The 13,878-nt window shown below is 30.8% G+C and overlaps 1 protein-coding gene across 2 annotated transcripts; it reads right to left on the bottom strand.

Annotated features, from left to right (window-relative positions):
• Positions 1-767: 767 nt before the first annotated feature.
• LOC139524080 (low-density lipoprotein receptor 1-like) lies at positions 768-13,255 on the bottom strand. 2 transcript variants are annotated; one of them, XM_071318640.1, is made up of 6 exons: positions 13,143-13,255; positions 10,462-10,532; positions 9,338-9,469; positions 6,152-6,277; positions 1,835-1,954; positions 768-1,136 (listed from the first exon to the last, which is right to left on the bottom strand). In XM_071318640.1, exons 2-6 carry the CDS (start codon positions 10,520-10,522, stop codon positions 1,066-1,068), a joined length of 510 nt encoding a protein of 169 aa, XP_071174741.1. In that variant the 5' UTR covers positions 10,523-10,532; positions 13,143-13,255; the 3' UTR covers positions 768-1,065. The 2 variants fall into 2 exon arrangements, with proteins under 2 accessions (XP_071174741.1, XP_071174742.1); XM_071318641.1 differs by having other exon boundaries at positions 1,835-1,951.
• Between the last annotated feature and the right edge of the window lie 623 nt (positions 13,256-13,878).

The following is a 13,878-nucleotide window of genomic DNA, read 5'->3' as shown; positions in this document are numbered from 1 at the left end:
ATATACGTGCGATTTATCAACCAACAAGCCCAACACTGCTCACAATATATATTAGGATAGATTCAACTGTTTCCTTATATAATTTAATCTGTAGGTGATAAGTTAAATAAAACAGGAGCAGAAAATGTCGGCAGACCAAAACTAATTGTAAATCATATAAAAGATCAGACGATTTCTTACTATACAAATTATTGGATAAATCTATATTAATATTGGTCATTTGCGAAACAAAAAATGATATAAACAACAATACGCTTCAATGTATCAATCTCGATATCATTTTTCTAGTTTTGAGGTAATCAATTCAGACATAGTTAATGAACAAAATATAATAAATCAAAAGATAAAGTTCCATAACTTTGTTTGGAACAACAAAGCCAAACAATTCAAAATCGGAGACTGCTTTATTCTTCCAAAACACATGTTGTCTTGAAATAGCATGATAATCGGTAGTCTTAAATCCTTAACTAAGATATCTTAATATTTAACATTCTTAGTGTTTTATTGTTTACATTAATGAGTTACATTACGATTTATAACATGGTCAGACTCGTCCTGGCAGTGAAAACCCCTAAATGACGAACTTATTCAATATTTTTGCGTGTTTGATTGTGAATACTTGATTTCTTGTATACTTTAATGAATACAGAGAGAATTAAAGTTCTATGAAAAAAATCTCCACATTTGTCAACATTGCCGAAATGGTCAATTTTTAAAATTTAATCAAGTTCTCTTAAACCACTGATAATAATAATGACAAGAGAGTGTGGTTTAAATTTATTTTATGCAACAGAGGTGAAGACAAACATTCAAATTAAAGGTGGCAGCAATGTTTTATTTATGGATACAAATTCAAACTACTGTCAAATTTAAATAAAAACCAAATTAGTGTTACGAGTAAGATAGACTTTTTCCTTTAAATTAATATGACAATTTTCTTATTTTATGTGCCTATATTTTGTTGATTATTGTATATGAGTTACAATATATACAATGTTCAACTAGAAATACTAAACAATGGCTAACTATTCATGCATAGTCGAAGACATTCGTATCCAGATATCTTCATTTTGACTTCTTTAGTCCACTCACGGCTCTGTGATAGTCCATGAAACTATTTATATTTCTCTTTGCTTCTGAAAAAAAAAAATGAATAAATCATTATCCTATATGTCAATGTGATCAATAATGCAATTATACTTAAAGTTCAATACAATTGCAACCTGAATAGGTATTGCTGATGATAAGGGTTTGTTATAGTTGAATTCTAAATTTTAGATGAAATCAGAAAACACGAACGCATGGATTTTTTATTAAAACATTGTAATAAATATCACTATAATCTTATATTTCAAAACATATAACGTTTTTAAAAGTCATATACGGTTCTAAAGTTGTTATGTAATTCTTCTATATTAAGGTTTTAAAGACCAATATGGTTTTTATTTCTTTTTCTTACTTGACATATACTGTGAAAGAGTTCTCAGTAATTGCATGACTTTTTGATTGGTACCTTGTGTCTGTTGTTTTCATAACAGTGTTTTGTTCTCAAAACATGGAGGAGGGTTAAGCCCTCACATTTAAACATTAAACATAACCAAATTCTGTATGTGCCTGTCCAAATGTAAAGGCAAACAATGCATTGGTTGCCATTGGTTGCTGACATTACATTTTGTTTTTGGTGTTATAGCTTACAATACTACATGAGGATTTTTTTTTTATTGTAAAGGAAGTTGTGCGGTGTCCTACACTTATTGACAATATTTCATATCAACTCTGGTATTATAGTTATCTCATATGCAACAGTTGATTTATATTCTCCTTGAATATTTACCGTTGCAGTTTTCTTCATCAGATCCGTCGTCACAATCGATGTCATTGTCACACACGTAAGACTTAGAAATGCATTGTAATCCATTTTTACATTTTACCTCATAACTTAGACATTGTTCTGCTACAAAAAAAAAATGATTAATACAATTAATCATAAACAAATTAATTAGAAACGTAATTTAAATATCTAAATAGCATTTTCTGCGGTAAGCATATATATGTAGCTATACATTTCGTGTTTTAGATCATGAAAAATATACTATGTTAAGAATCACACTTCCCACGACACATAAACTGAATAAGACATCATTTAAATACTGAACTATTTGATCGACAACATAATTTTTCGGTAAATTAATATTTTAGCATATATAGGTATAGAAATGGGTACCAATTGTGCACCACTACTTGTTACCTTGTTTTTGTACTTTTTGGAATTACAATTCTTACAGAACTTTTGGAACCAGAAACAGATATATTAGTTCATTCACTCAATACAAAACGTGTCAAGAAGTGATTACATTTCATATATTCCATTGACCTCGTGAAAAAGTACACAAGCAGTAGTTCTACTTGATATCCTGATATTTAATTCGATATTGACACAGATGGACGACTTCAAACTAAAATTGATGGCACGGGATGATTTCAATTTGATAATTGTCAACCTCAAATGTATCTGCAGAGGCATACCCTTTCGCGTTATTGTATTGGTATTTAGATATCTCGATTAATACTATACGTTCAGACACGTTTTCAATATACGGACTATATTTACATGTTCGTGTTCAAAATCACAAAAGTTGCTTAAAAAGAGATATGAGGAAGAGCGATTGAGATCGACAAAATAGAAGTCCTTGTTTAATTTTTGTTCCGAGAATAATCCTTTAAGGAGTGTTCTTTCCATAAATGTTAGTCCAATACCTGTGATGGTGTAATTGTAGATTTTTTGCGTATGTTTTAATGAAATCATACATCTGTTTTGTTGTTAACCTGTTTTACTTTTTGAGTAAACAACTAGAGGCTCCAAGGAGCTTGTATTACTCAACTGATATGTTGTTGAATTTGTCAATAAACTTTCAGAGGAGAACATTTTTGTAAACTAGTACCAAAATTTTTACAAAAAAATGTTAGAAATTGACTATTAAGGGCAATAACTCGTTAAAGGGTCAATTGAAAATTTTGGTCATGAAGACTTACTTGTAAGTCATACATACTTTACTGAACATTATTGCTGCTTACAGTTTATTTCCTTATATAATGATGTTCTAATTAACAACAAAAAACTAACACATTTCCTTATAATTATTTATTCCGGGACAAGTAACCATCAACAGGTCTGCAAATTTGAAGGCAGATGTATCTGAACCTGATGAATATTTGTGTTCCATCGTAATTGCACTATATGCTTAAGTTTCAGAAATATAAGCGAAAAAACTGCATTTTACCACTATATTCTAGTTTTATCCAATGCATGTTGACAATGCTGGTTAGCAGGCAGGGTCATTGCACACATTTGTTTATAAATGAAAACCTTAATAATGAGTCTGCCCCAGTTTGGTTGAAATTGTGTATGTAGTTTCAGAAGGGAAGAAAAGATTATAAAAAGTTTACGATAATATTATTTTGTTCATGTTAACTTATTTGTAGATCTTACTTTGCTGAACATTATTGCTGCGTACAGTTTATCACTGTATTAGAGAATTGATAAGAAATATTCTAATACATGTACATGTACAACATCGTTTGTAACGTTCACTTTTACGGTTTGGTTTGCTTTCTGAGATATCAATTTGACGTGGCTCGGTACTTATACATCCCAATAATGTGTTTGTATTATCTTTCATTTTTGCTGGTGTGTTTTGTATATGCGACTTTTTGTGTTTCTTTGGTTTCTTATATCATTACGCTGTACTTTATAAGATCCCGTCATTATGTTATTGTTTTATCATGTGTCATTATGTTTTTGTTCCATTATAAATTTGAAAATACTTTGAACGACAGACGACAAAATCATTTTACTCGCGTAGTGGTATTCTTAAATATTCTAAAGAACTTCTTGACATTTTCAAATCTCGGTCTATTTCTGAAATTAATTCTAATAAAACTTTTGATTGTTTAACCCTGTATACCATCATTTCCCATGTGAAATTTGAAAAAAATGTTTTGAATAAACATTGACCAACATAAAAATCCTATGTGACGTTTACATTTTCTGATGTCAGACACGCTAAGCAATAATTTGTTTTTGTTTCATAGATGCTTTTTTTGGGGAAATGATTGTTTGTTTTAAGATTGTTTCACAGTGATGACTGCTGTACCCGTATTTTAACTATTGTATTTATTATGTCTGTTTTGTTCACGCGCCGTTGTAAATATAACGGAATTTGATGAGATTGTCGTTCAAGTGAGAGGTTTGGCGCTGTGAAACCAGGTTCAATCCACCATTTTATCCATTTGAAAATGCCTGTACCAAGTCCGGAATGCGACAGTTGTTGTCCATTCGTTTGATGTGTTTTGTCATTTGATTTTGACATGTGATTAGGGACTTTCCGATTGAATTTTCCTCGGTGTTCAATATTTTTGTGATTTTACTTTTTATTGTTTAGCGTCATTGATTTTCATGGCATCCATTCACAACTGATGCTATAAAAATGTACGCGCTAGCGTACAAGAAGACGTATGACATATGTACGACATATGACAGATGTACGTTTGACAAATATAAATGTATGCGTTAACTTTTTTTAATGTTTTTTAACTTATGTATTAATTTCTTTCGAATAGAGATAACAATATTGTATTTTAAGCTCCGACGGCATCAATTGGTGATTTGATGCAGTCGGAGCTAAAAATACAACTCAGTTATGTCCTAAGTGGTTTCATTAACGAAAATCAACGAGCATGCATCTGTATTCGCAAGTTGATTATTGTTACCGAATCTACTTCTTCCTATCAATTATGTCGCTTTATCCCTTCTTTGCAAAACGACAACCTGTTTTATGTTTTGACAACAAATCAAGGGAATTTCATAAATATGATTTCGTCTTTTGTATTTTTTATTTATTAATAGCTTGAAATAAATATATCTACACGGTTTATATTTACATTAATTTTATGAATTTGACAAGTTAACATACTTTTAATATTACTTGAATTGGGTGTTAGCTCCCCCTTTGTAAACTCAATTTTCATATTGGTTAATATATATTTCATGTAATGTTTAATCATTAAATATTATTTTTTTCTCGACCAAAATATTATATTTTAATCTTAGAGGTATGATATATTTCATTTTCATATAAGGACGATTATTTTGTTTCTGTGTTTACTGTCAAAGTTTTGCGGTCTATTTATAGACATGTTTTAACAATTGGGTGCTTTAAGAGTATAGTTTAGAAATTGACTGAATTATAACAGTACCCACGGTGTAGTGGTATCATGCTAAAGACTCTAATGATTTACGATGAATATACAATAGGTTAACAGTTAAAAATTATAAAATTTGTTATTTTAAGCCTACGCAGTGGTTAGTGGATTCTTAAAAAAATAACCTTCAGTAAGTACAATATAATAATTTCAGATAAATGGGTTAAATATATAATCATATTCATGGTAATAACAAAAAACTGCAATTTTGTTTATGGGTTGTCTTATTTGTTGAATAAGAATACCAGAACACGTGGATTATCATTAAAATATTGGAAATCATTATTATAATAAAGATTTTGACTTTGTCAATTAACATAACATTATGCTGTGAAAGAACTTTCTGTAACTGCATGATTTAATATTGGTACATGGTGTCTGTATTTCTTTGGTAAAATTGTTTGCATTTTTCAAAACAAGGAAGAGACGGGTTTAGAGCTCACATTCTTTATGTGCCTGTCCATATTCAAAAACTAATTACGCATTTGTTGTCATTGGTTCCTCTCTGTTACATTTATCTTTTGTTTTTATTGTTGAAGGCAGTTGTTCGGTGACCGTGTCTTATATTTGTTATTATCTACTTTCATTGCAAGTCTGGAATATTAGTTGTCTCGTTTGCAATGATTGATTTATATTCTCCTTGCATAATAAACTCATCATAGGATTGAAATTTTATATTTACGCCAGACGCGCGTTTCGTCTACAAAAGACTCATCAGTGACGCTCAAATAAAAGAAATGTTAAAAATACCAAAGTACGAAGTTGAGCATTGAGGACCAAACATTCTTAAAAGTGTTGCTATATACAGATAAGGTAATATATTCCTGAGTTAGAAAAGTCTTAGTATTTCAAAAATTCATAATTATGAACATATCAATGATATATTTACCCTTGCAGCCATATTCCTCTTCATCAGATCCGTCGTCACAATCTTCGTACTTGTCACACAGATCAGATTTAAAAATACATTGTAATCCATCTTTACATTTTACCTCAGAACGACCACATTGTGTCTCTACATAAAAATAAATAAGAACAATCAATCATAACCGAAATACTTCAATACGTAATTTAAAGTTTGACCACAATTTCTCAATTGCATTTTCTACATAAAGGGAAGCATAGCTACACATTTCTTATTTTAGAGCATGAAAAGTTTACATTATTAAGTGCCAGTCTGCCTAAGAATCAGGCAGTGGTGAAAACATGACCAAAAAATCCCACCCAATTTGACATTGATTTCAGTTCATAATATGTAGTTATGCACAAAAATAACATTCATTTTCGTTTTCTGTTCTGGTAATAGAAGATACAATTTGGTTGAAATGCACTAGAAATTATCGAATAAGGGGAGATAACTCTGTAATTTGCTATCATTCTAACCAATTTTCTAACCGAGTTATTTGATATTACCAGACACACACAAACGAAAGACTAATAATTTTTAACTCAGGATGATGGTTAGTATTAAATAACATGATTAGCTCAGTGGGTTTTTTCTGATCATGTTTTGATTTTTACCTAAATTGCCTGCTTCTTACAAAGACTAGCACTTAAGAATCACACTGATTCCTACGACACATAATCTGAATAAGCCATCATTGAAATACTGGACTTTTTGATCGACGACATAGTTGTTTGTTGGATTAATAGTTCAGCATACATTAGGTATAGAAATTGGTACCACTTGTGAATTACTACTAGCCACCTTGTTTTTGTATTAATTGGAAGTAGAATCCCAACAGAACATTTAGAACCAGAAACAGATATATCAGTTATGTTCTTTCACTCATTATCAATCGTGTCAAGAAGTGATAACATTTCATATATCCCATTGACCTCGTGACCAAAGACAGAGGCAGAAGGTCTGCGTGATATCGTGATATTTTCCTCGACATTGACACAGATTGACGACGTCAAACTCAAATTTAAAACACGGGATGATTTCAATTTGATAATTGTGAATCTCAAATTTATCAGCATTAGCATACCCTTTTGATTTATTGTTTTTGGTATTTAAATATCTCGATTAATGCGTCACGCTCAGGCATTTTGTCAATATACGGACTATATTAACCTGTCGTTCTCTAAATACAAAAGCTGCTCAATCAGAGATATGAAGAAGAGCGACTGGGTTTGATAATATGTAAGTGTTTCTTAATTTTGTTTGCGATAAAGTGCTTTTTGCCTCTCCATTCATATTGACATGTTTTGAAAATCGAATTAATTAATGTTTAATGTCTTGATCTATGCTCATGTATTTTATCATGTTGTATCTGTGTTCCATTTTCCGAGTCAGTATATTTACGGTCAACTTTTCATTAAGAAATCATTTCAGAAAACGGAAGAAAACGATTTCTATGTTGATTTTACATTTACTTGTGTTTTGTTTTTGCAATGCACAAAGCAAATGAGTCGGCATAGCTTATATAACAGTTATATTAAATACAAAAAATTCTGTGGGTTTATTAGTTCCAATACCCGTAATGGTTTCATTGTAGATACGCTTATCATATTCAATCATTTTATTGTTGTTTTTCACCTGTTTTAGCTTTGAAAGTCATATGAAACTCCAAATTAAAAACAATGATGCATATGTTTTTTTTCTTTATAACTAAATGGCCAGTTTGTATCATAAAACTTATGTACATATACTTTTTCGGAAGAAAATGCTTTAGTTTGTTCAAATTTTGAAAGACATTTTCATTTTTAATTGTTGGCTTTCATACACCAATCGCCAACATGTTTTCCGTTTGCACTTACCTCGGCATGAACGTTCTCGCATAAGTACGGTGATCGCAATTACGCAAGTGCGAAGGGGAAAACCAAATTGGAGAGAGAATCAACAAACGTTAACATCGCTCTGTCATCGAAATAAATTATATTCTATTGTACATGTTATACACGTACTAAACTGAATAGGTTGACCGTACAAAAGTGGTTTCGCTAAAAAGAGGCCATTTTTGATGCTATATTTGAAGGTTTGTCTGTACTCGATATAATGTTCTTGTTCAATGAGAGTTGTTGCACGGGTATGTTGAAAGGCATTCTCAAGTTATCTAACTATTAAAGTTTTGGTTTTTACATTCTACCGGAAAGCACAAATTCAAATTAGATATGAGGAACTCCTACCGAAATTCGTTGGTTCGCTCCGGGCAATCCAACTTCCTTCACTTATTAGAACTGAGCGTCCCAAAATAGCAAAATAGCACAAAGGTGTTCCAAATAGTCCAAAACACCAAATTATCAATAAGAAGATCGACAGTATTATCAATAAGTGGAATCTTTGATTTGCTTTTTCTATAAAGGATTATGAAAGAGGTGCGAAAGATACTAGAGGGTCATTGAAACTTAAAAATCGAAAATAAACTGACAACGACATTGCTAAAAATAAAAAAGACAAACAGACAAACATTAGTAGACAAAACACATAATGAAAAGATAAAGAATAAGCTATAGCTACAAGAACCCCATCAAAAACTCAGAATAATCTTAGGTACTCCGAGAGGGTAAGTAAATCCTGCTCTTCATGTGCACCCGTTGTGTTGAACATTAGAATTTCGGTCATCTACTGCTGACTTAAATCAAACATGGCGTGCAAGACAGTGGAGATGCAATGTCAAAATTTTGTTACTTTTTTTTGTTGCTTTCAACCTTTTGCGTTGATCCTACATGTTGACACTTTTATTGCGAACTGATATTGGCAAATAAAAAGTATTTCTTTTGCATTCGTAGGGAAATATTAAGGCTATGTGTATGTGTTTCAAAAACTAGTTTCAATTACGACAATAAATGTTTAAGATTACCCGCACACATGGTTGCGTCTTCATCTGAGTGGTCTGGACATTCAGAACCACAACTTTTGTAATTGTTCTGTTCATGGTTTTTTACATAAAAAAGTAAAAAAGTAAAATTCCTTAGTTACTTGTTCTTATAACTATCTGATCATTTTTTTTGTATTTTTTTTGCTCCGTTTTCCTAAATGACTTAATAATTAAGCAAGACATTGAACGTTAACCACTGGATTATGACCATTGAACAATAAATAAATCTATGTCAGTATATGAGATATTACCTCTGCAGAAATCAGGATCTTCGTCAGATTGATCGTTACATTGGACATATCCATTACATAGTCCTCGATTTCGAATACATTGCACGTTATCCCTACATTTTATATCACCATTTTCACAATTGTTTTCTGTTACTGAAAGTCAATCAAGTCATTTTAAATATCGTGTTTGACATTGATCTGTAAAATCTTTACAATGTTTTAATTTTTCAACAAATAAAATGAAATGCTTTTGACTTTTGAAATCTTATCATTTGCAATTGAGAAAACTTCTCGTTTGATAGATTATATTATAGATAGTTCATGGTTGAAGGTTTGAATTGCCGAATAACACATCGAGCAGTGTCAGGGTTGAGCCAATGGAGTGCGTAATTCGCTCTAAAATGTTAGGGTTGGTGTGTTCCTGATGAAGGTTAACATAGAAACGCGCATCGAACTCAATAGATGTTCATCCTCGTTTTTTTACAAGTATACCCTGATTTATGTAGCTTTTTGAATAAAAATATTTGTTTTATTACATTAGCAAATGGCTTTTTTATAGATATTAATGTAGAAAATGTAAGGAACTATTATCTTTTTCTACGCATTCACAATCAATTTTGATCCGACGTTATCGACGTCTTAACAACACCTATTTTTGTATGACGTCAGAGGAGTGAAATAACGACGTATATTTCACATGTCAAATTATCGGTTTTTATTTCAAATTGGAAATTATCGGTTTTTATTTCACTCGGAAATCTATGTAATTCATTGCATCCAATGTTATAAATATCGATAACGTCGGATAAAAGAAAATTGTGAATGCATAAAAAAAAGATATAGTTCCTTACATTTTCTACATTAATTTCATAAAAAAACAACAATTTGCTAATGTAATAAAAAAAACAAATCTAAGAATTCTAACATAGAAAAATATTCAACTCGTTACTGAACAACACTGATAATTAACTCATGCGCTACGCGCATTTGTGAATTAATGTGTTGTTCTGTCACTCGTTGAATGTTTTTCTCTATTTGAAATCTTCGATTAGTTATTCTATAAATAATTATACATGTAATAGATTGAATCGTATATACTTCGAAATATATAAAGACATTTACGCTTAATCAATTCAAATGCTTACCTGACAATGACAGGTTTGTGCAGAATCCAATCACAAACATTGTCAACGGAAGATAATTCATTTTGTCCAGTCTAAATAAAATAAAAAAACACTTACAACTGTGATACAGACCAATGTTTCAGTGTTATTTGAAAAAGAACCAGTTCTCTTATAAAACTTGACAAAAAAACAGTTGAAACTTTAAAAAAATAGTACTACGTAAAGAAGATCAAGCGAAAGAAACAGAAGAAAACGTTTCCGAGATTAAGATCGAGCGTGGTTAGAAATTGGTTGGAAAAAAGAGAAATAAAGTATTAAAAGACATTTATAAAAATTATGTTCAACCCTGACATTTACATGATATACCTTCGCAATGCATTGCGCATTATTACTGCAAACCAAGATGGGATAACCTTATCAAATTAAGACCTTACTTCGTCAAATTTAACTTTTCATAACATAACGTCACTTGATTTTTTAAGTCAGTGTAGGGATGACGTGCTATCAATTTAACTCTTGAAAACCGATAAATGTATCCCCCATAGCATCATTGCGATCCTTCTATAATAGTTGTGTATTTTCTATCTATTAAGCATCGTTGTATGTACTTTTATGCCTTTAGCCAACTTAAAACTATTGGTGGGTTTTCAAGAGGGAATTTTCTAAAGTTCAAACACATTAAAAAATCTCTTTTAAAAAAATTTCAGAGGTCGAAGAATAATAACCCTAGATAATAGTTATCAAAGGTACCAGGCTTATAATTTGATACGCAAGACACGCGTTTCGTCTACATAAGACTCATCAGTAACACTCAGATCAAAATAGTTAGAATGGTGTAATAACACCAAATCATAGTACGTCACATCCGGTTGCATACGAAAAAAGGTCGAAAAAAAATATTCCCTTGACTTTGACAGTTGTAGGTAATTAATCCTACATTTCATTGCAGTAAAACATTCCTGGGTCATAAACATATATCTTGGGTATTTCAAAAAAACATTATTTTTTAATTTGGGGTTTATATAGAATAAACTTGAGGTAACATGGTTACTAAAGCTTGTACACAGATATAAAATATGTGAAAATTTGATACGTTAACTTCCAGTGATGGTTGATTTACCTATATGCAATGAAATGTTATGTGATTTTTTTTCTTAATGGAATTTAAGTTAATAGACTTAAATTCAGTTATCGCTGGGGCCTATGTCAGATAGTGTTTCATCTTTTAGCTTTACCAATATGTATGACGTAATATTCTGTGACGTAATTAAGTCTTTTACAGAAATTCCAAGGAAGCAAGTTGTTTGATTTTCATTGTTAGCGGAAAATTTGTAACCCCCCCTCCCACTCCTTTTTGTATGAGATACTGCTCTTTTGCATTTATTTTTCAAATTTCTGTCCGTGGCAGTGGTAATCCAGATTAGACTAGGATGATCTTGACTCGTTTGCTGTTCAAACTAAAGACTTTATTTGAACTTTAATCATCATAAATAGATTCCCAGTAAATGGCAGAATTCGCTGCATAGAATCTTAATTTTAACTATGACATTTTAGGTTTTTGGATAATACAGACTACACTTGTGTATCCCACGGTGTTTTCTAAATTTGAAGCACCCGTGTATCCCACGGTGCACCTTTACATTTTAATATATCTATCTATCTATCTACAAGGTTGCCATATTATCTTCGGGTAACCAATCATTTATCTATCTACAATACATCTATCTACCTATATATATATATATATTATATGAATCTATATTATGAATAAAAGCTGTGGCCAGATATCGCCAATTCATATATGCATTGTGTTTTAATGGCACCATCTGAGATAAGTACTGGACAGGATAAAACTTAAATCATGCCAAGTATTTCTTTATTTGAAATTTGAAACAAAGATAAATTCTGCACAGTTTTTTGAAAAGTGAAAATTTAACAAAAACTAATAGGGGAAAATCAATGGTGGTATTACACCAATTATGGGAAGCTGTACATGCACCTTTGACCTTATGAGTACTCTCATTTGTTAAAATTTCTTGCTATTTAAGTGAAATATTACCAAAGAAAATATACATTCTGAGTGGATTGAATCTCCAAAACATGAGAATATTTCCTTGAAATAGGACTCTACCATGAATATTAGTAGACAGAACGAGCTATAATTAGTGTTTTGGGGAGCTTTTCTTCCACTGTTTATACATATTGATAGTTCAACCAATCAAATATTGATTAAACTATCAAAATGTATAAACAGTGGAAGAATATTTTTTATCAACCTGTAGCCTAATGTTAAAACATATTGATTATGAAGCAGGATGATGTATCAAAAAGTTTTGCTTTATACGTTTTCAAAAAAAAATAAAAAATATAGCCAACTCAAACACGCCTTAACTTTAAAAGATGTACATTACTTTTTGAAGATTTTTGTTTACCTTCCCTTATAAAGAGTTCCATTTCTATTGTATTATTTCAACAGGGTATAAGTCTGATGACTTTTTTGACAATTTTCAATTTTGGAAAATTACTTACTGAAAAATATTTTTTTTGTTTATAGTTCAGTTTTACTTAACTGTTACGTTCTGGTGAGAATAATTTTCATCAAAGAGAATATTATAAAGATTCCCTCATCATTCAAATATTTATTAATTAATTAATTTAATTAAAGTAAAATAACAAAAATTCTAATAAACTAATATTCTTACCCGAGACAAATATGTTCATGTAATAGCTATGATAGACCAGAATCCTAAGGATTTATAAGCTTTTAATAGTACCTAGGACATTTGTCGTTATTGTGTCAGGCTCACTGTTTAAATCGCCCACAGACCTAATTTCAGACAATTATCAAATAATCGTGTATAATTTTCTTATATATTTCCACAAAATGGCCAATTTAGTACAATATATTACAGTTGTACCAAGTTCAATCTTTTAAAAAGCCCAATACCTAACTAGTCATCAAATTATAAGGCAGTCATGAATACAATTTGAAAACTATTACCCCAAAAATTCATTATAACAATTACACAGCTGATAGTACTTAGAAAGTTTCTTCTTTCGTTTGAACATTTAAAAATACTTTGAATCCTAGGTTTAATTCGATTTATGAGGGTAGTTCACCAAGCAATTTTCTTTATAATAGAAAAACAAAGGATATTGGGTATCCATTTCATGACACAAAATCAGTACATGCACAACAAAAAAAAAACACAAAAAAAAACCCACAAAAAAACGCACAAGAGAAACCCTTCAATTGCTGTTCTTCCTTTGAAAGTCATATATATTATAGATTATAAAACATGCCTTTTGCATAATATCACATCCACTTCATTTTGTCCTGTTTTAATTTTAATCATATTTTATTATTCCCCCACGCAACAAAGTTGTGGATGGTATAATGTTTTTGACCCGTGTGTCCGTCTGTCCGTCTGTCCTTCC

The sequence above is a fragment of the Mytilus edulis genome, chromosome 5 (genome assembly GCF_963676685.1).
Source record: "Mytilus edulis chromosome 5, xbMytEdul2.2, whole genome shotgun sequence".
Taxonomy (NCBI): Eukaryota; Metazoa; Mollusca; class Bivalvia; order Mytilida; family Mytilidae; genus Mytilus; species Mytilus edulis.
Note: the sequence above shows the minus strand (reverse complement) of the source record. Positions and strands in the feature narration are given on the sequence as shown.

Bases quoted from the DNA above. Each gene is read 5' to 3' on its own strand.
- LOC139524080 (XM_071318640.1), bottom strand. From the start codon at position 10,522: ATGAATTATCTTCCGTTGACAATGTTTGTGATTGGATTCTGCACAAAC. The intron at 9,470-10,461 runs GTAAGCATTTGA...ATTGACTTTCAG, and splicing joins CACAAACCTGTCATTGTCAG to TAACAGAAAACAATTGTGAA. The intron at 1,137-1,834 runs GTAAATATTCAA...TTTTTTTTTCAG, and splicing joins TGATGAAGAAAACTGCAACG to AAGCAAAGAGAAATATAAAT.